The sequence below is a fragment of the Ischnura elegans genome, chromosome 4 (genome assembly GCF_921293095.1).
Source record: "Ischnura elegans chromosome 4, ioIscEleg1.1, whole genome shotgun sequence".
NCBI lineage: Eukaryota > Metazoa > Arthropoda > Insecta > Odonata > Coenagrionidae > Ischnura > Ischnura elegans.
The window spans coordinates 26,005,378-26,026,023 of NC_060249.1; the positions used below are offsets into that span (position 1 = coordinate 26,005,378).

General features: G+C 38.7%; 1 protein-coding gene across 1 annotated transcript in view; it reads right to left on the reverse strand.

Moving 5' to 3' along the window:
• The window catches only part of LOC124157326, a 104,122-nt gene extending 84,374 nt beyond the window's left edge, over positions 1-19,748 (reverse strand). The window contains exon 1 of the mRNA XM_046531960.1: positions 17,470-19,748. Coding sequence (XP_046387916.1) covers positions 17,470-19,677 — 2,208 coding nt within the window. The 5' untranslated portion in view covers positions 19,678-19,748. The remainder of the gene's footprint in view (positions 1-17,469) is intronic.
• Positions 19,749-20,646: the final 898 nt, after the last annotated feature.

Here is a 20,646-nt window from a genome sequence, read left to right on the forward strand (position 1 = left end):
TGCCCATACATTACATTAAATTTCGCCATTAAAGTGAGCCCGGGAGTTTTATAATTGGATTTACTTTCACTTTACAATGAAATTGAATAATTTTGTCAAAGTTACACTTTCTCGAAAGTTCTGACTAATCTATGTAAAGTTTATTATTTCGTGGACCCACTTTTCTTATTTGAGTCTTTGACATTGTTGGCATTATTTTGTTAAACACATATAATTTACAATAATTGCAAACTGGATATCGTCTACCTCAACAGTGGCGCCGACTGCATGGGGCCTTAGGGGGCCCGAGCCCCCTAAAATTCGTAAAGGGTGTCAGGAAAATATGTGCCAGGCTTGTCGATTTTCCCCGGAGTGTCCAGATATCGAGATTAGAGTTATCAGGGTTCTAATGTTGATCATATGACGCTTCTAAAATTTCCCGGGGCATGATTCCCGTCTTGGGCCTCTCAATATTTTTTGTAAGTCGGCATCCCTGTACCTCAGAATAGCTATGAAATATGGCCGAATGGAAAACACGGAATCAATTTATTAATGACCTTCTCAAAACCAAGGCAGCCTTAAACTTGTTGATTGAGTCTTAATTAACTCGGACGGTAACATAGAGCGATTAATGAGTATCTTTGGTGTTCTTTTAGACACATTGATTGAATTTAAATTAGTTTTCCCGATCGTCACTTTAAATCATTAGACTATAAACATTAGATTATATCATTAATATTCATAGATTCGTAAGTGAATTACGCAAGCTATGGATTTTAAAACTAATTTTTTCTCCTCATTGAATATTCTTACTTTCACGCTCTCAAGTATTTAAAATTATAAAAATTTTAAATCCCAATTCTTTTAAAAAATAGGCCAATAATTTTTTTAAACGATACTCCGTCAGCTTTCATTGTTTACTAATTGTAAGTTCGATAAATCAGTACAGAAATAATGGATAAAATGAAATAATAATTAAATAAGTGGTACCTCTGTACTCATTATAGCTACTCTAAGTTAACTCCATACAGATAAGCTTAAAAAAAACACACGTTTTCTACCATAAAATTAACCTACGAGACATTTAAAAAGTATAATGAAAATAAAATAATTTGGCAAATCAATTTGAAAGAGACGACGACATATATTAATATATAAAAGGTTTTGAAACGCATATTTTTCAAAGTGTCGAAGATAACCTTCGTATAAAAATTGTCTTATCGACTCATTTTTTCTTCTGAGGGTTACGTAATCCAAAAGTCTATTGGAATGCAGAAAAATAAAAACGGCTAAAAAATCATGTGGAAGGTCAGCCCTTGAGGTTTATGTGTGAGCGTGGAGAAATAAGACTCTAGGGAACTGATAAATCTCACTTTTAGCCAGATGGGTGTCCTTGGAAACCGTTTCCTTTCTTTTGCATCCCACACTCCGCTGACTCCTTCTTTCTGAGAATCAAAAGGGTCAGGGATTCAAGGAGTTGTCACGTGATCGACTCGTATCTCCGTCCGCGATCGCATTAAATCCGCCCACATGTCTGCACACGGAGCACTGCCCAGGCGTAATGGGTGTTGCAGAGGAGTCAGGGGAAACAACGATTTTGCTATTACCACCTACGTTAGTGCAACGCGTCTCACTGTGACGAATGGACGAAAGAGCTAGTGACCAAGGCCTGATTTAAAAAAAAAATATGTGATCTCTAATAGATTATTCCATCAGTTTATTATTGTAAATATAAACTATCAAAATATCTTAACCACTGGCGCTGTAATGACGAGTCTAGCTCGTCATGAACTTCCTATGCCAAATCACGCAATGACGAGAGAAAGTCGTCATCATATTTTCATAATTTTTGGGGAACAATATAAATATTTTGAAAGTTAAAAGATGTTAAAACATCCACAATGTACATAAAAAACATATTTCATTGATTATGATGCATTGGAAGAAATAAAATGATTTTATAGGAGTAGCAATAGCTGTGTTCTCGATGTTATTACGGAAAGATTATTCGTTCGAAAACAATATGAAATTAAAATCACTTTTTATTTCACTTTTTTACGTTGATTAAAAACTATTATACAAAATATTTAATTTCATTGCTAACCATTCGATTTAAAAAGATCTACAGAAAAAATAAATGGAGGGTCGGAGAACGATATTCAGAAAATAAATGGAAGTGAAATGATTTAAAACCAGATCTCAACATTTTCTAAATTATCGAAATTTACATGCAGGAATAACTGCATTTCCTCTCTGGCCCGCAAGACCATTTGGGTCCACCTTGAGCGCCCATGTTGGTTTACCGGCTTTAATGAGTGCTCCTTTGTACGCAGCTTGACAATGAAATATATTTTTAATGCTACATGTTTTTGATTGACTGAGAACAGGTGATGGAGATAGAATAGTATTGAAAGGAATTGAGATAAAATAAAAGCATTAATTCAATTCTAGCACGCTCAATTTACATATGTAAAAAATACTAATTATCAGATGAATTTTAAGGTGAATTAATATATTGCACTACAAATTTAGGTACGAACCTATTTTTTCGTAAACCCTCATCGTCTTAGGCCCTGGCGACACATATTTCTGCTCAAAGAAAAACAAAGTCTGAGGTTGACCTAGTGCACTCCGCTACATTCCACAGACTTGCGTGATATGAACAGCTTTAACCACTAATCCTTCCCTGGCATGCAGCTTCCCAAGCTTAATGACTGTAAACTTATACTTGTTAGTAGAAGTTATAATAACCACAAGACGCCTCTTTAAAAACATTCTGAAAACTTTCAACGATATTCCCAAGCATTTTGATAACTAATCGTAGTAGGCCCTCAGAGTAATCGAAATTTATTTATTTAACATATATTGCCACAGGTAGGCTTTCGTCTGGTTATAGAATAAGAATTAAAATAAATAAATGAAAAGCTTACTTACCTAAAAGAAAAGTAGAGGAACAGAATATACACTAATAGGATAACAAAACACGCTAATACGAATACCATACTACCAGCAAACGAAGTTTTAACGAGATATACAATCCAATTTCCAACGTTCCCTGATGAATCATAATAACATTAAACAACTAACGAAGAACGCTTGCTATTAAAATTTTTAATATTTGCGTGGAAGATCTTGAAAATTTCTTCAGGTAGATTATACCACTCCTTTATACCTCTATGAAGGTACGATTCCTTCAAAATGTCGATTTTCTACTTCTTGAACTTAATTTTGAATTTGTGATCGTTCCTTCCCTTGTAGTAGGATGAGTACAGCTTTTGCCCTATTTTTTCCAAACTCTCTCTTTTATAAACGCTTTATGGACCACTCATAACCTAAAATCCTAAAATAGAGAAATAACTTTCTATTCCGTCATCTTAGAACTAAAAAAATATACTTTCTGGCCGATATCTGGCTTTAGAAAGCCTAAGATAGAAAGCCTTTAGATTACCATGAGTTCAGCGGACAGGATGTACGCCTCATAAAGGCAAGTGTCAGCTCCAAGCTTAAAACAATAGATATCTACTACTTTCTGGCACAGTAACATCAGGATAATAAACAAAAAGATTCAACCATGGACATAAATAGGAATTTCTTTCTAGATTCAATGCATACCACTCAGAAAATATTGCTCTATAACATCCACTGCATATAAATACATGCGTCTAAATAAAAGCCATAATTTTTCCACAAGGTTTCTCGAATACTCTTCATAGGTTCAATAGTTCAACCGTGAGTACAGCGTTATATTTCAAGAATTACAAGAAGGTGAATGGCATGCTCTAAAAAGCTATATGAAAAGAGAATCCTGGCATTAATGACATTTATTCAATAGCAGGTAGACTACTTTATAAATGTCTTGACTCGTACGAACAAAAAAATGTTTAGGCGCCACCAAATGTTTCGAATTGGTGTGGTTACTATGGACACATAAAATCCAGACACGGTTAATGTAAGGTTTACCGATTTATTTTCAGATCAACCACCTCAAAAGCGAGGCACAGCCAGCGTTATATGGCCATATCATTTCTTTTGCTTGCGTCACAATCGATTTTCCAGGGGAATGACGTTAATTCTATTCTTGGTTTGAGTTTTATAAACGTTTTGGACACGGATGATTCATCAAACTTAAATGTAATCGTAGACATAAACGACGTGAGCAACACAGCGCTAACCATAAGCGAAATTTGCTGTTATCGGAGACGCCATGGTAAAGAACTCGCCCAAGAGGCCGAAGGTCGCAGGTTTGAGTACCGCCTGGACCTTGTTGAAGAAGTTGCACCTATCCAGTAGGTAGATGTTTATGATAATCCTACGTAGTCGTGTGCTAAATACTTCCAAATTAAATGTCTTAAATGCGCAATTATTAGGGAATGAATTTTTTTATTAAAACATCCTCCTTAATACCTAGCTAAACAGAGCGCACAACTTAATAAAATCGAACCCTATCATATTGATGGAGCTAAGAAATGCATTTATTTTCTCGGCCCACGCCACGTACATATTTCCTTGGATTAATGCGAGGTTAAAAATAAAATTTATCAACAGATTTCCTTTCCAACAAAAATGTTTCATTTTAATGGCTCTAATAAATGACGAGGTGAGAAGCCAAGGAGTACCAGAGATTTTTTTCACAACAGAGTTAGTTGAAGTCAATTGTTAGAAGAAATACACAAATATTGGTTGCCAAGGGATACGAGTGAGTCTCAGTTCTGTGCCGACATCGAGTGGAAAATTAAATGCAGTACTAAATATCAAATTGATCTGGTTTGTTTTCTATGTCTAATTTCTGTACCTTACCGTGTATAGAAAAAAGAAATCACTTGTACCCCTTGGCTTCCAACCCTCTCATATATAAAATATGAAAATAATAGTATGCATATCTCCTATGTGTTAGTTTATCATTATTTCTACAAAGCAGATTTGTATATCAAAATAGGAAGTCTATAACTAAAAGAATAGGGCAAAAAAATTAATAAGCGATACGGAAGCACTGCAGAAACAAGTGACTTGTACGCAGTCACGCTCAAGGGTGCAAAGAGCCACTGTGTGCACTTGTGACGTCAACATCTTGTTCGGTAAACCCATCCCGAAGTTAACTCTGAGAAAATGGCTTGTTGGTGTAATTAGCTAACACACCTGACCGGCCATCAGAAGGTCCGGGTTCGAATCAAATATATTTTTCTTAGCGAACTTCACCCTTTGGTGTATAACGCTCCATATTAGATGGGCCAACTTATATAAATAAATCCAATTCGAAAAGAACTCAATAAAAGGAGAATTTAGAATAAAATATCTCTAAAGGAAAATGAAAATTAAACATCAATTGGGAATATGCGAAATGAACCAAATTTTCTCAATGGCGTTGGTACATTACCAGGAGAGAACGTAGAAAGGTAAAAGTACCTGTCAGCAAGTATGTGGCCAGCATACGTAATTAGTTTCCACCTAAGAGTGTACCAGTAATCATCCCAAAATAAAGCCGTTCAAATAAATTTTATTTCTGAAAGTTACTATGAATTACTGTGAGATAGACTTCACCTAGACTGATAAAGGTGTCGGTTTACTATCGCTTTACTGGTCGTTTTGCGTCACGAATTACATTTCTCATTGTTACACTATCATCTTGAAATTTTAAAGGTATACACAGGAGTCTCTTGCCTACCAATAAATTTTTCCCGTTTCTTATGCGTGAAAATTTTACTCGAATATTTTCTCAGGCGTAAAATATTGAACATTTAGATACAAGCATATTGTGGAATTAGTTCAAATTATACTCATGAACATGATCTAGCATATTTTTAATAACATAAATAATAAACATCCGTTGTGTTCATAGTTTTTCATTGAAACTATAGGTCATATATTACGGTTTGCAGCAGTTATCATACCCATAGATTTGTATTATAAACCTACGGAATGCATTACTAATGGAGTTACCAGAACGCTACACCGGAAACAATTGAAGTAGTCTAAATAAAATTTAAAAATCCATTTATTAGTTTCCATCTACTCTTTTTAAATTTTAATTTAGAAGCCTAGATGATAAAATAAAATTTCAACAAATTCTTACATGGGATATTTGATAAACGCTAATTAACATTTTTAAATATTTATATGTAACAATAATAGGAAATGGGAATGAAATACTATTTTTTTTTTAATTTAATGTCTTTGGGAAACTCTTTGATTTTAAATAAGCCTTAACTTATAGCCATACGATAATTTTGTGAAGAAATAAATATGATGAAAATCATATTTTCATGGCAAAAATGAGAAGTGCATGATAGGAAAAAAAATATTTTTCACAAAACGGTGTAGGGGTATTTTGTTTTTAGTAGATATACATGGACCCCAAAAGAAAGCTTCAAGAAACACAAAATTTCAGACACTGAGAAACGTTTGTTGAATTAAGGTTGAATTACCAGGGCCTTTTTCACAAAAAAAAATCATTCCACAGTAAAAGACAGAAGACCGGTTTAGCGTCTTCTTAAGCGGTCATTTTTCTTTGTCATTCAATACCAGATGATAGGATCACTTTTTTGACCAGTTTGCGAAATTTTGCGGAAATTAAGGGATTTCAGAGCACCTCCATTCAATTACATGCAATATTTATTTTTTGTGTTATCACCTATGGCAAAATAAGCATAAATTAGACCTTAGAGATGCCTCAATTTGAGAAATAAACTTTGTAAAAGTGTTAAAGTAGAGCTTAAGACAATTTTACATAACCTATTTTCAGTTCTTTTAACCTCCTCTCAGAGTATCAGCACCTTTGCACAGAATCATGATAGTAGTGTAACCTAATAGTGTGATAGAAATTCCTGCGTATCCAGAGAAAAAATAGAATTTTCAAAGAATCTCATCATGCTGCCCTCTAAACGAAGTAACACGGACGCTCTTTTTGCCTGCGTGTTACCACAAGTCTCTTTTGAATTCTTCTTCTACCAATGAAAATTATTTTGCCAAAATGGGCAATGTATCTCAGGGAATAATTTGCATTATTTAATAATTAATCAACATTTAAACAAAAAAATAATATTTACTTTCTTTTATGCTGTACTTACTATGCTAGTATGTATAGAGAATATTTACCTCCCAATTTGAACTATTGACCGTTAAAGGCTAAAATTATTGCGATGTGATTTACAATTAAGTCTTAAAATAGCTTCAAATTTATTTCTTTTGCCATTTATATTACCCTAAGCCTCATGGTACTATTTTCGATCTAAATTAAATTTTAATCGCGATAATTCATGCGTATTGCAGAGACATCCTACCGACTGATTTTGATTAAATACTACGAAATTCGCAGTGAACTATCTTAATATAAATATGGTACGATGCGAATGACGATAAATCACAAAACAGTTCCTAAATATCTCCTCATAAAAACATTTACAAACCCCGTTGGTATCCATCCGTCCCTTTCCAATCTACCAATAATATTTCTTAATGAATGTTTCTGAATTTTCCTATCATATCCACCGGTATGTCTCAACTTAATAGGCAGGCTGACTTCATAAGTAGGATATAAATTTATCCAATAGCTTTATTAAGCAAAAGCCAATGTGTCATATTTAGTGCACATGTTGCGTAGTGCATGCTCATGGAAGTAAATTTGATGGTTTACCCCCTGCCAAACACCTCTGTTGGTGGATTGTAGTGTAATGTGTAGATCCCTTATGCGCTGCGATCAGACTTCTCCACCGTGCCTCCGCTAAATAAGGGGAAGATGCGCCACTCGAGTCCAGTGCGAAAATTGTTCGATTGGTGGAGAGAGGTTAACGACCCTCTGTGAGTCTCCCCTTTTCCAACCCCCTCCCTACCTTGACTCCCACGCCGTCCAGCACCCCTCACCCCCACTCCCCGACCCCCACGGTGATGCAGTCATCCACCCCCATCCCTCCCATCGCCACCTGCCTTGTGTTCATTGTGCATTTAGACGGGGTTAATCGGATGCGTATCGACCACCTCAATGCAGCAAGTTGTGCGACAGCAACGGAGCTTACTCCAGAACCTGACTCAATCCTGACTCAAAGTCGACTCACAAGGAAACTCCCTCAAGTGTCACCACCAGATCTCGTTCAAATTTTGCTAGGTTATAGGAAATGAATACTCATGATTTATGTTTACTCGTGTTGTTTTTTGTTTCGGCCGCCAACGTTAAATAATTTTCGAGATGTTTACAACGGAAAGTTCCATAAAAACGCCTAAATTTAACTCGCATAACTAACAAATGCAACCCACAGCACAACAATACACCATCCGCTCTCTTACTTCATCCTAGCAACGGAGCATAAGGGTCTATTGTTGCGAAGGGGATCTACCGATTCGATCCATGGATTTTTCTTCCTAATAGGAAAATCCACTAGGATCGGTAGAACATTAATAGCTTACGCTTGGTTTCGCTAATAGTAGGGCCCCCTTCGCTTCTATAGCGTTGGGGTGTTTTTCCCTCGTCCCGTCCCTTCCGTTCCTATCCTTTCCCAGAGGCGTCGGCGGGCTCCCATCGCGGTGGCGCCTCTATCCTTTTCCCTTCCTCTCCAGCCTCTCCCCGGGTGATCGGGCGTATAAGCCACTGGCTTGGTTCCCGGCCCCGGTGCCTTGTATCCTTCGAAGGGTTCACCTAGAACCCTCAAACTCTTTGTTGCGAAGGGGATGGCATGCATTTAGGCGCTTTATGTTAATTTCCGTCTCAAATATCTTTTAAAGTATTGTACTTTGGCGGCTGATACAAAAAAATCACCCCATGGATATCCATTTCCTATCACCTAGCAAAATGTTAACGAGATCTGGTGGTGACACTTAACGGACTTCCTTTGTCAGAGGACACGTTGGTATTGCGAGACCTCGCTTAATTTTAAATGCTCTTTCAGTCCTTACTCTACAATTGATAAAGACTTGATCATGTCATCATATTTTCCGTCTATCAGAGTGATAGCTCCGGCGATAGCTTTCCAGGGACCAAAAGAATGATAGCTCGACCATTCATTTTCCAAATCATACGGTCATTCACAACGGTTACGGTTTTTCCATCGCTTATTCCGCCGCCTTTCGTATTTATAACTGTCGTTCAATCAAAAATCCAAATGTGGCGTTGCAATCGTGGCTAGCGGCCGTATGTTCTGATTGGATGAAAGACGGTAGCAACGATCACCATATCTCTTCCCCTTAATTTATTCCCTATTGCCACACTGTGACTAACCAAAGAATATCAACATTTGAAATGAAAATTCTTGCAACCCATTGTAGACAGCCAAATTGGCTGAAACAGGGGCGCAGCTAAGAATTAAGGCTAGAGGGGGTTTTAGGCGCAACTAATACTTACGGGTGTGGAGGTATTGCATACCCTCCAGGGTGAGCAAGAGTTGCGGGGGGGCCCTCCTCCAGAAAAAGTTTGAGAGTAATCGTTCAAAATACCGAGTTTTACGGTTTTCTGAGGGATATTTGATTAATCCTAACACTATGCTATAAGTAATACTGATCCAATTAAGTAAAATGGATTAAACTTAAAAATTTCTCTGAGCTCTGGGGGGGTTTTATCCCCCAAACCCCCCCTCGCTGCGCCGACATGGCGAGTGATGAAAAAAGGGATATGATTTCCATCCCTGGAGCCGTAGCGGGAAATGATTGCGTGTAACGGTTATTTTTCTGCTATCATTGGAGCGATTGCCGGAGATAACGCTTGAAAGGGACGAAAAAAGTGATCGTGTGATTCAGGCTTGGGTCCCAACTAAAACTGAACCACCGAAGTCCAACATGCCCTGCGCCGTCGCTTGACATTTCCGAAATAAAATTTTCACGTATTTATACTTCCGCATGGATATTGTACTCCAGTAATGCTAACTTCTGATCAGCGGGAGACATTGTGTGACAAGATTTAAAAAATTGTATTATTTATTTTAATTATAACACTGAACAAGACCACAAGTACTCTAGCTCTGATTGGGATTGAGTTTAAGTTAGTTTCAAAAATACGAACTCCAGCCCGATTTATGGGATACCGATACCGATTATACCGATTTGAAGGATAAGTTATGAAAAAATGTAGAAAAAATAAACCAAATGTTTTCCCTTGTTCTAAATATCAAAAATCAGCAAGGCAGAGATTTTTTGGTTCTACATGCAGCCAAAAATACTAGATTCTTACTTATGCCACTTTTTTCAAGATATAATCAGTCGATATGAAAGATTTTTATTTTTGGCAATAGTATGAGTTAATACTTGAAAAATATTGTGCGTCAAATATTCTAAGCCAAAAGGAACCCCATTTTTATGAATTTCAGATAGCATAATGCTTATAATAAATAACATAATAGACAAGTGGTAATTAACTATACCCTCTGACACTATCAATAACACTCATAAAATTATACAGAATAAAAAATTCATATGCCAACGATTAAAAAACTGAGAAACCAGCTCCTACTTTTCATCCTGAATCCTGCTTTTATCCCACATTTTAACACAGAATTGTGTAAGAATCAGCAATATATTGCCCAATTCCAAAATTATATATCATATGATTAATTTCCATGCAACATTTTATCAAGGAATTACGGCGATTTTAAGATGGTTGGAAAATTGTAAATAAAGCCAATAAGAGTAAACGAGCTGAATAAAATCAAAAGCTCAGTATCTCACGATGGAGACACAATCCCTTAGACTTCGCTCTACCCCGGCACACGTTCTCCGCGGGTCCTAGCAACGCAAGGCTTATCATACGGAAAATGGATATCAACAGCGAAAACCGGGGCAAGTGCGCAATAAATGGACATGAATCAATCATTAAATCCAATATCAATCGAAATAGAATGATCAATTTGCAATAAATAAGGGAATTCTTCCATCGAGTTTATCTTCACTCGCAAACGAAATATAAGCGGTGCGTGGCAAAAGAGAACACGGACAATACAACGTATCCAAAGACAACAAAAGAAGCAAGAGAAACTAAAATTTCCTTGAGAAGCAGAAGTGACACCAAACACTTTGGCGTACAAATTTTGAAAGTGACTGTAAGTTTCCATGAATTATAAACTACACGAATAGATCATAATATTTATGATTTTAAGTGATCTTAACAACACTCTTTTATCTTACAGTTATTTTTTTAATCCAACATCAATGAATAGATGATATTGACGAAAAGGAAGGATTCGCAAAATGCAGCAAACAAAACCTGTAGAGCTACTACAACTCCATGACTTTACCTCGAGTAAGCTGTTTCATACTGAAAAGAATTATCTCGTAGTGGGTGCCCCATTAAGAGGAATGAAACCACTTACTCAAAAGTGCATGAATGACCCATAGGATTACAGTTTTTTATCAAAAACTTTCGTGGCAATGTCATTATCTCATTTATTAAGCCCTCCTGACGTGAAGGCTCGCCTCCTGGTTGGTCATTTCATTTCCGTGTCCAGTAATTCTATTATGCATAATGAAACTATGGTATTAACAAGTGACCTAATTACTTGCATGGAGAGGATACCTAATAATCCTAATTCTGTACGTACATTTATGCAGTCTCAGGCAAGAAAGCAACACTGTTTCCTCAATCAAAGGTTTGAAGCAATTTTACCACACGACCCAAGGACAAAAATTCTAATCATAATTGTTGCTTATTTTCTTTACTTCTTAATTGTAACGACCTTTCCACCTCGGAATTATCGTATCTTACACTCTTACTAGCGGTAATATCAAACATTATTAAAAATATATACCAGTTAAGAATGTATGAATGAAGAAATATAGCTGCCCCAGCATCCTCTTATTTAATGTATGGTCTTTGAATAAAACAATTCTTCGAAAACGTTTCGATTAATATATTTATCAAGGCTACCATAAAATCACAAATTATAAAGGAACATTACACATTTGAAATGTTGATAACAGAAATATAATCGGGTTATAATATTAAAATTGTTCTCATATTTTACAATTGATAATATTTTCAACATAATAACGATGATCATCTATCTACCTTGCAATTTTTTAAATAAAAATCGGAATTAAAAACAAGCCCTTCGTGATTTACAAAGAGTGTATAAACAGCAGAGTAGCAGGTACACAAGAACTGCCCCGATTTATTGAGTAATCATCACACAAATCAAAATATAAAACATAAAATCGACACAATGAATATTATAATAGCAGAGCAATAAAAACAGCAGCGGAGACAACTATATTATCATAGTGATCAAGAATTAAAAACTTTATACTGTTTATAAAAAAAGAGACGCAAAAACGTCCGAAACACCCAGCATACCTCCATCGAATGGAATCCCAGGATAAATTTTCGCCAATATTAAATATAGCACTCCCTTTTTTAATTTTTCCACTCTAAGGTTGCGATATGAACATTTGCTTCACAACGTTTAAGTTTGAGTTCACGAGATGAAGACGATAAGAAGAAAATATCATTTAAATATATAAAAATGTATCATCATTATTAAATCACGCAAATTTATATCTTCACTAAGCACAAAACTCAAAAGAATAAATCATGATTTATAATTTTCACTATTTATAGGTAAATTTATGGAATTATCCAATATCCAACGGATAATTTCAGCTCCCCGAATAAATATTTATCTATTATAAATGCGTCTAAAATATATACGGGATATTCCTGACTTCGTTATCAGCAAGAGTATAACTATACTTCGTCGTAAACAAGATTATTGCCAATCATTTATCCATTATACTAAAATTTTCCGAGCATGGAGTGTTTACATGGCCAATTTTTATTTTGTGATAACCTCACAGTCATGATGAGCCACAATATTGTGGCGTAAAAAAATTGAACCTGAAAAAATAAATTGTTTACTGAGCATCAGAAAGACATTTATATCTTTCTCGGAAATCATTTTTACCATAGAGTGTAAAAATCTGTGAACGTTGAAAATAGTTCTTTAAGCAAGTGCGTGAATCAACGCAATATATTTCACAACACTTTCGTGAATGAAGGCAACCAAAATCAACGTAGCAATAGCTTGTATTTAACCTTTCTCATAAAATAGATAAAATTACTTTTACGCACTAGTTAAATATGGCCACATGAACTCGTCGTGTGATTCTGGGTTCAAATCAAAATCCTTCATAATATATTTGATGGCCTTTCTTTTGCTATGATAAAAGCGTGTTCCACTCCACTCACTCCAAGAGCGTTATTCCAAAAATGTTTCGAGAATCGCTCGAGGTCCTTTCCAAAACGCTTCAAATTCAAATTCTCTCAGAAATAAAGTGAAAAAAATACTCCATTGCATTGATTTAAAATTTCTAAAATAAACAAATTAAGCACATTTTCAAGACCGTGGCGATTTAAAATTAACAGTTCACATTAAAAATATGAAAAAAGATTTTCAAAGTTTTTACAGAAAATCAGTGCAACGGTACTTAAGTTAGGTGCTTCGAATATACATATGAAATGATTTATGGCTACATTTATTTCTTTAAAAGAAAACATACTAAACGATTTAAACACTTAATCTCTAAACTTGCACTTCCCTTAGACTAATCCAACTATAAAATAAGAGGCATAAAATCATTACTTTAAATGCGAGAGGTAAAACACGATTTCGCCCGGCATTTATCAGACACACTTTTACCGTCACGACTTATATTTACTCTAACTTTTCTTCCATGGTAACCTCGCTCATTTGCATTTCAGATAAAATCAATCCGCCGCAATATTTCCAATAATGGTGGGTTCGAAATATTATAAGGCACGAGAAATGGCCGGCAGGCCCAGGCATCAAGAACATGCCCTTAGCCCGAGATAAAGAGTTGCCGTTGGAAATGAGGTCAGCCGACGGATTTCCATGAATAATAATCCATATCGATGCCGAGGGCGCGTGGCGGGACATTTTAAACCGTTCTCCAGCAACGATATCAAAGGGGTCTCGATAAAAATGCCAGCCTCGAGGGAGAAATAGGCATCACTTTCTTCAGCGAACAGAAAATCCTTTTTATTATCTTCTCCGTTGAAGTTTTCTAGATTCACAGATACGCATGATCCAGATAAAGTCATGAAAGCGCATCCATAAATAAAAACCCACTAAATGTCCGTTATTTTTAATGTGAATGTAAGTGACTTGAGTGCAATTTAAATTTATAGTTAAATAAAGATGACAAATGATAAGTGGTATGATGCCGCCAACCATGACTAGAATATGAAATGTATGATAGAAATTCCCAACGGAAAAAAAAAATATTATGTGAATTCGTTAGCACATCACTTTTTCGCTAGGGATCCTTTGCATTGACCAATTTATATGCATTAAGGCATTCATGGATGGAATTATTTCACTACCGCTATTACCCAGCCAAAGTTCCGTAAACTTAAGAAGAAATCAGGTCTGAATCATAATACGTGAATTCATCGTTGAATTTGCTACAAATTGAGAGCATTAAAAGTAAAGTTTTTACAATTTTCTTTAAGGCAGAGCGAAATTGTTTAAAAAATATTAGAACGTCAACTACGTGAAACGCAAATTTTTCTTAGTTAAAAATAACCTTGAACATTAGTAGTAGACTAATTGTCAAAAAAATATACTATATACTACTGTTTTGCTATCACTAAAGATACGTAATGTTAATATAATAGGGTGGTTTCCTATTATTTTTTTATTGCCTAAATCGAAAGATTATTACTCCTGGAGTACGCATTTCACGCTTTTAGATTTTTAATGACGATACCTATTTTTCGCGATTAAATGAAAAGTGAAAATTTTCAAGCGCGCGAAAACGCGACGGCTAAGTAGGAATGATGGGAAAAGCCCGTGTGACATCATTCTGGTTCCCGCTGCGCAAAGTGAGGTGACCTTGGGACAACGCTTTGAGTGCTGATACGACGCAGGATGCTAGCGGGTAGCTGAGTACCATGCTATCTGGTAGCGCTTGGCTTAAAAAAGGTTTATTAGTACCTTATCAAACGAAGAAAACTTTCTGACCTTAGCCAGTTTTAATAAGTGATTATTAAGACATGTTTCCCTGAGCTCTGTGCCTCTTGCATGCATTGGTAACCTCAGGCGATGTATAACTCCTATCTTCTCGTATAGAAACTAGGTCCCTGTGACGTCACGTGGAGTGGCATCGCATGGGCGCCAATCTGGCCCTTTTCAAATGAGGATAAAAATGGACCATTGCCATTCGTCTAAACCGGTATTTCTAAAACGAAATAACTAGTACATTAAGAATACAGTAATGGTGGGTAACGAATCGCAATCAATGCCTTTCGTTTTCTTTGATGAAGGAAACTACCCTTTTACAGAGGCATAAGAAGCAGGCTTATTCCAGGAAAAGTATCCCAATCAATAATTTAATACAATGGAAAGTTTCACGTGTCGTGTGTACCTTGAATAGTTTTAAAAAAATCTAGTGAACATTATTAAGTGTGAAGACCCTAAATCGATTCAAATTGGTAAAGGTAAAAGTAAAAAAATGATTTTACACTCTTCATTCACAATAAATAGGGTTTCCTCAAACACAAACGTAAATTCCAAAAACCCTGGATCCATTCCTATGACTTCCACAGGATCTCATGGTATCACATAACAAAATTTTTCCTACTCTATCTCCAGTAATAATAAATTTATACCTTTGACCAATATTAGTGAAAAATTGGAAACAGAAGGCAGAAAGGTCTACAATTTAAAACAATGGAATGACTACGCCATGTGAATTGAATGACACTAATATATGTGAGTTTTTACAATTTAAAACAGCCTTTCCAACAAAATTCCTTCAACTAAAATTCTACATTATTAGTTACCAAATAACTGTGTATAAACAGCTATTTCTAAAAAGAAGACAAGGTGAGCAGTATAACAAACGAGAGAAAGTTCATGTCTTTGCAGCGTCATTCGCCACGTGTATTATTGATTAGCAACGCGTACGCTCCCGAGAATCATTAACTGTTCATTCATTCACGGAAAATGTTGGCCAAACGAGTCACTCTTCATGTAAATACCCTAAACGACTAAAAAAAGACCCGATAAAATATTCAAAACACTAAAAAGAAAGCTCCCGCATAACCAGTAAACACACTCTCAACGGTAAATGGTTGAGAACAACGAAAAATTTATTCATGGCAACAATTTCATATTTGAAAATATCGTGTATTTTAATGAAACGTAATTAATATGCTTCTTTTCTACATCAATGCACTCAACGATTATTTTTTCTATAAAGTTTGTCAACGGAAAGACATGAAAATGAAGTTGAAGATGCGTATTTCGCGGATGCAATTCGGATTGTGTCTAAATAAAACATACATAAATAGGAAAATAAACAAAAAATAACTCATGGTTAAATAAAAACAAAGTACTATTCCACAACCTTATATTTTTGCAGTCTACTAGTTTCAACGTTACAACGTCATTATCAGTCTTGATAATGACGTTGTAACGTTGAAACTAGTAGACTGCAAAAATATAAGGTTGTGGAATAGTACTTTGTTTTTATTTAACCATGAATATCTCATCGTTCCACCAAGTAACGCCTAAATCTGTTGATTTTAAAAAATAGCTCATTTTCGAAATAAATATTCCTACAACATTGCAATTCAAAATAAGAAAAATATTTAACTTTCATTGAAAAGAGATATTTAAGCCGTGAAGAAAACGCAAGCAAGTAATTCAGTTGTAAAAATAAACAATACTATATCATCAAATGAATAATTCAGTATTCAGCTGAATAAGTTATATCAACAAATTATTTTCCAGTGATGTGTTGAAATTTTACTATAAAAGGATTGAGACACCTCAAAACTCAAGAAAAAAAACTATTCATTGGTTTTCAAGTATAACTTCATTCAATTGTGTGGCTATTATCAATCGCTGAATTATATGGCATGCATTTCAGGATGTTGTGTGTCCTACTGTTACTCATATGCTGATTTAACTACCATAATGAAACCATTTTAGGGAGGAATCTACCGATGAGGTCACTGACTTCCAGAGGATAGGACGTTAAAAAAGGGCATGCCTAGAAAATGAATGTATAATACATTGAAATCACCTCGTTTTTAACCATGACAATTCCTATATTCACTTAATATTCAAAAGTCTCAAGCATACATTTCATACGATTTCCGCATGCAAATTTAAAAAAAAAAATGGAATTCTACAGATTGTGCGAGCAGTATCGGTATTTATCATTCGGGCACTTGATGAGAGGAAAATAGTCGATTCATGCAACGCTAACGGTTTAGAAAAGGGAACCCGTCATATAAATAATTCAAGTAGATGTGAAGGATTATTACTAGCTACTGACTCTTCTTTTTCATAGATTTCAGAGACTTTGATGGAGGTTTTTGAAATTTTAATTTTCTGACGTAAACGTAATAATTGTGACGACATAATTCAAAAGCGTAGCTAACGAAAAATAAAATACATTTTCGGCCATTCAACTGGCCCAATCAAGGAAACGACAGGAGGGGGATATTTCTCTCTCAGATCTTCCACCAACATCCATCATTATTCGCCCTACCTTGTTCTTGATGTCGACCAGAATCTGCTTGTCCACGATGCCGAGGTCCTCCCAGCTGTGCACCCGGCTCGCCGACATGGGCAGCACGATGGGCAACTCCGGCTTCACCACCTCCGGCATGGCCGCGTTCTGCGCCCCCTCTCCGCCCCCCAGCACCTGCACCACCAGCTCAACCTCCGTGCCTTCCGCTTCCAGCTTCACCTTCGCCGAGTCCTCCGTGGTCACCTCCACCCTCGTGCCTTCCCTCTCCACCCCCACCACTGCACCGCTGACCACGGTCTCGGCCGGCTCTTCCTTAGGCGGTGCCGACTCTTGTGGAGCAGATACTGAGGGCCTAGGGGCGGAGGACTCCTTCTTGGACTTGTCCTGATCCCCACCACTTCCGTCCCCGTTCTTCTGCCTCTGCCTGGAAGGATCCACCCTCACTGGTATGTGACTCACGAACTGGGCGCCGCTCGGTTTCGTATTGTTTTCCGCCACCTTTGCGGGCTTCGGGTGGGGCTGTGCCTCTTGGTCTTCCGAGGAATTGGTGACGGATTCGTCCTCATTAGTCTTCGGCACCTCGAGCGTCTCCGCCGCGCTATCCGGTGTCTGCAGCACCATCTCCCCGCCGAACCTCACCCTCCTGCCCGCACTGGCCCTTCCCACTTCCCTGATCATCCCAACGCCCTCCTCCTCTGAGGAATCCAGCACCCTGATGGCGACGTCCGGGTCGAATTCCTCCTTCAAATGGCCCAACCTACTGCTCCTCCCGCGACCCATGACCCTCCCGGGGTCTCCGTCGTTGGAAGCTACGTCGGCCTCCTCCAGGATGGTCATAGTTATGGCCGTGGCCTCGCTGAACTGAATCTCCGTTTCCAGGAGGACCCTCCCAGCGACCACCGGTATGGGTGGCGAGGTGTTACCGCCTTCGTTTCCCTCTTCGCCGCGTCCTCCGCTGCCCTCCACCCCGGAGTCTTCATCGTCCTCCAGTTCTCCACCTTCTTCGTCGGTGACGTTCCCGCCGTCACCGGCTCCCTTTCCCACGTTCTCAACCGACGCCTTGTCGTTCTCGCTTGTCGAAGCGTCGTCCTCATCCTTCTCCGGTACCTTGAGGAGCGGTTCGGCTTTGGTCGGCTCCTCCACTTTATCGGACACGCTGGGTTCCTCTGTCCTCGTCTCAGCGCTGGCAGGACGGGACCCATTCGCCGAGTCTATCTCCTCCTCTTCGACCAAAGTATCCGCTTTGACAGAATTGACCAATCCCTTGCCGTTCTGTCGAACCGATTTGCCAGCGGCCGCACCAGATGCCGTCGCAGCCGGTTGGCCCTTCCCATCTTTTGACGTCTTCCCCGAACCATTCGGGTTTCCATTAGGGGAGGCTTCAATCTTCAATCTTTTCGTATCCTGTCCTTCCACGTCCTTCAGGATCCCGTTGGCCAGCATCTCCTTCACCCTTGCTCTGGTCTCTGCGCTGGAATCCTCATTGTCACTCCTCATGTCATGTGCCCTGAAAAGCGCCCTGAAATCCCTGCGGTACTTTGGGGGAAAACCGGTGAGGAAGCGGTCAAATTGCGCCTCCCCAGCCAGGGAACGGATCTTCGACAGGGCGTCCAGGGCCTCCTCGTGGAAGGCGGAGTGAATGACCTTCCTGGCCAGCGCCGAAACCAATCGGTTCATGCCTTGATGTGGCAGGCGCGGTGACAGCAACGCCGGAATGCCCAATATCACCCCCATTGCCACGTCTGGGTCCGTACCGTCCAAACCGTGGAGCACCAACGCGTCCACTACTAGGTCGGGGTCTTCAGAAGCAACGAGAAGGGCCCTCAAGGCATCCAGAGCGGCCCGTCTAACGGCCGCAGACGGGTGTCCCAGACAGTTGACGGTCGCTGGGAGCAGCAAAGGGGAATCCAACGCGGCGGCCACGTCTACCGCGGGCAGGACGGGCGCTATGTCCGCCAGGACCCTCAACGCGTGCTGCCTCACCTCCCACTCGGGGTATCCCATCCGAGAAGACAGTTCCCTGAAGAGGGCGTTCTTGTCCAACCCAGACGGCAGCCTCCTCATCTTCAACACCTGCTCCCAGAGGGACGTGAGCTCTATCGGCCTCCCGTCGCCGAAGTTGTCGAACCTGTAAGGCTCGTTGGCGAAGCACGTCCTCACTTCGAAGGCCGGGGATTTCCTCACTTCCGCGGCGGACCGCGAATAAGCCCTCGGCCCCTCCGCCATGACCGCGGCCGGAGATCCCCGTTCGACTCCGACTGCGGCCGGCGTTGAACGCTCGCGGGACCGCCTTCGGCTCGCCGTCTTCGTCTCGCGCGTTACCGGCGCCCGAACTTCCACCTCGACGACACAACAAAGCGGGCGAGCGGGGGACGGCAGAATGGCCTGGCGCCGCGCGCGATGAGGTAGAATGGAGGAACGAAGTGGGTGGTTGAAGAGGAGGGTGGTGAGGCGGGGGTGAGGAAGGAACGAGGGAATGGAAGGGGTGGTTTTGTGTTGTGGAGTGCACGTGGGTCGGCCAATCGCAATGACGCATCGACCGCCGGGAGTCCCCGGCACGTAAGGTAGGCACATTGGGTCAGTGGGGGGACGCGGGCGGGCGGGTGAAGTCGTGAGAAGGCAAAAAACATTCCCCCTCCATTCCCCCACGAGTTTTTCCTCACTCTCTCTTCTCCTCCTTTGCTTTTCCCCAAGAAAAGGAAAGACCGGCAGCGTATCGATGCTTCTCAACTTTTCCGATTAACAACAGCTGATCTTAGTAAATGGATACGGCAATGAATTTTGAGAGGGTAAATTCGAAGACCGGGCAAATTAAATATTCGTAATACACGGATTGTGTGTTAAATAATTCTTAGACATGAGTGTGGAAATAAATACTATCGAATAAAAAAATAGAACTATTATTTAGTTAAAAATATAACTTAGGTGAAAAATAGGATGAATTCAACGCCATAACTTTGTATAAATGTAGGAAGAAAAATCATTTATCGACGATAAATTTATTTTCAGAAACACAGAGACAGAAGTAATAAATTTAGGAAGTTTAGGTAGATATGAATACTATAAAATGGCATTAGAATGAGAAAACAAAAAATCTCGCGTATTATTGTTAACAACCAAAATTACGAGACAATTACAATCTTGACGACCCATTCATGAATCCGAGGTAGGGCAATTTGTCTGAATATTCCGAAT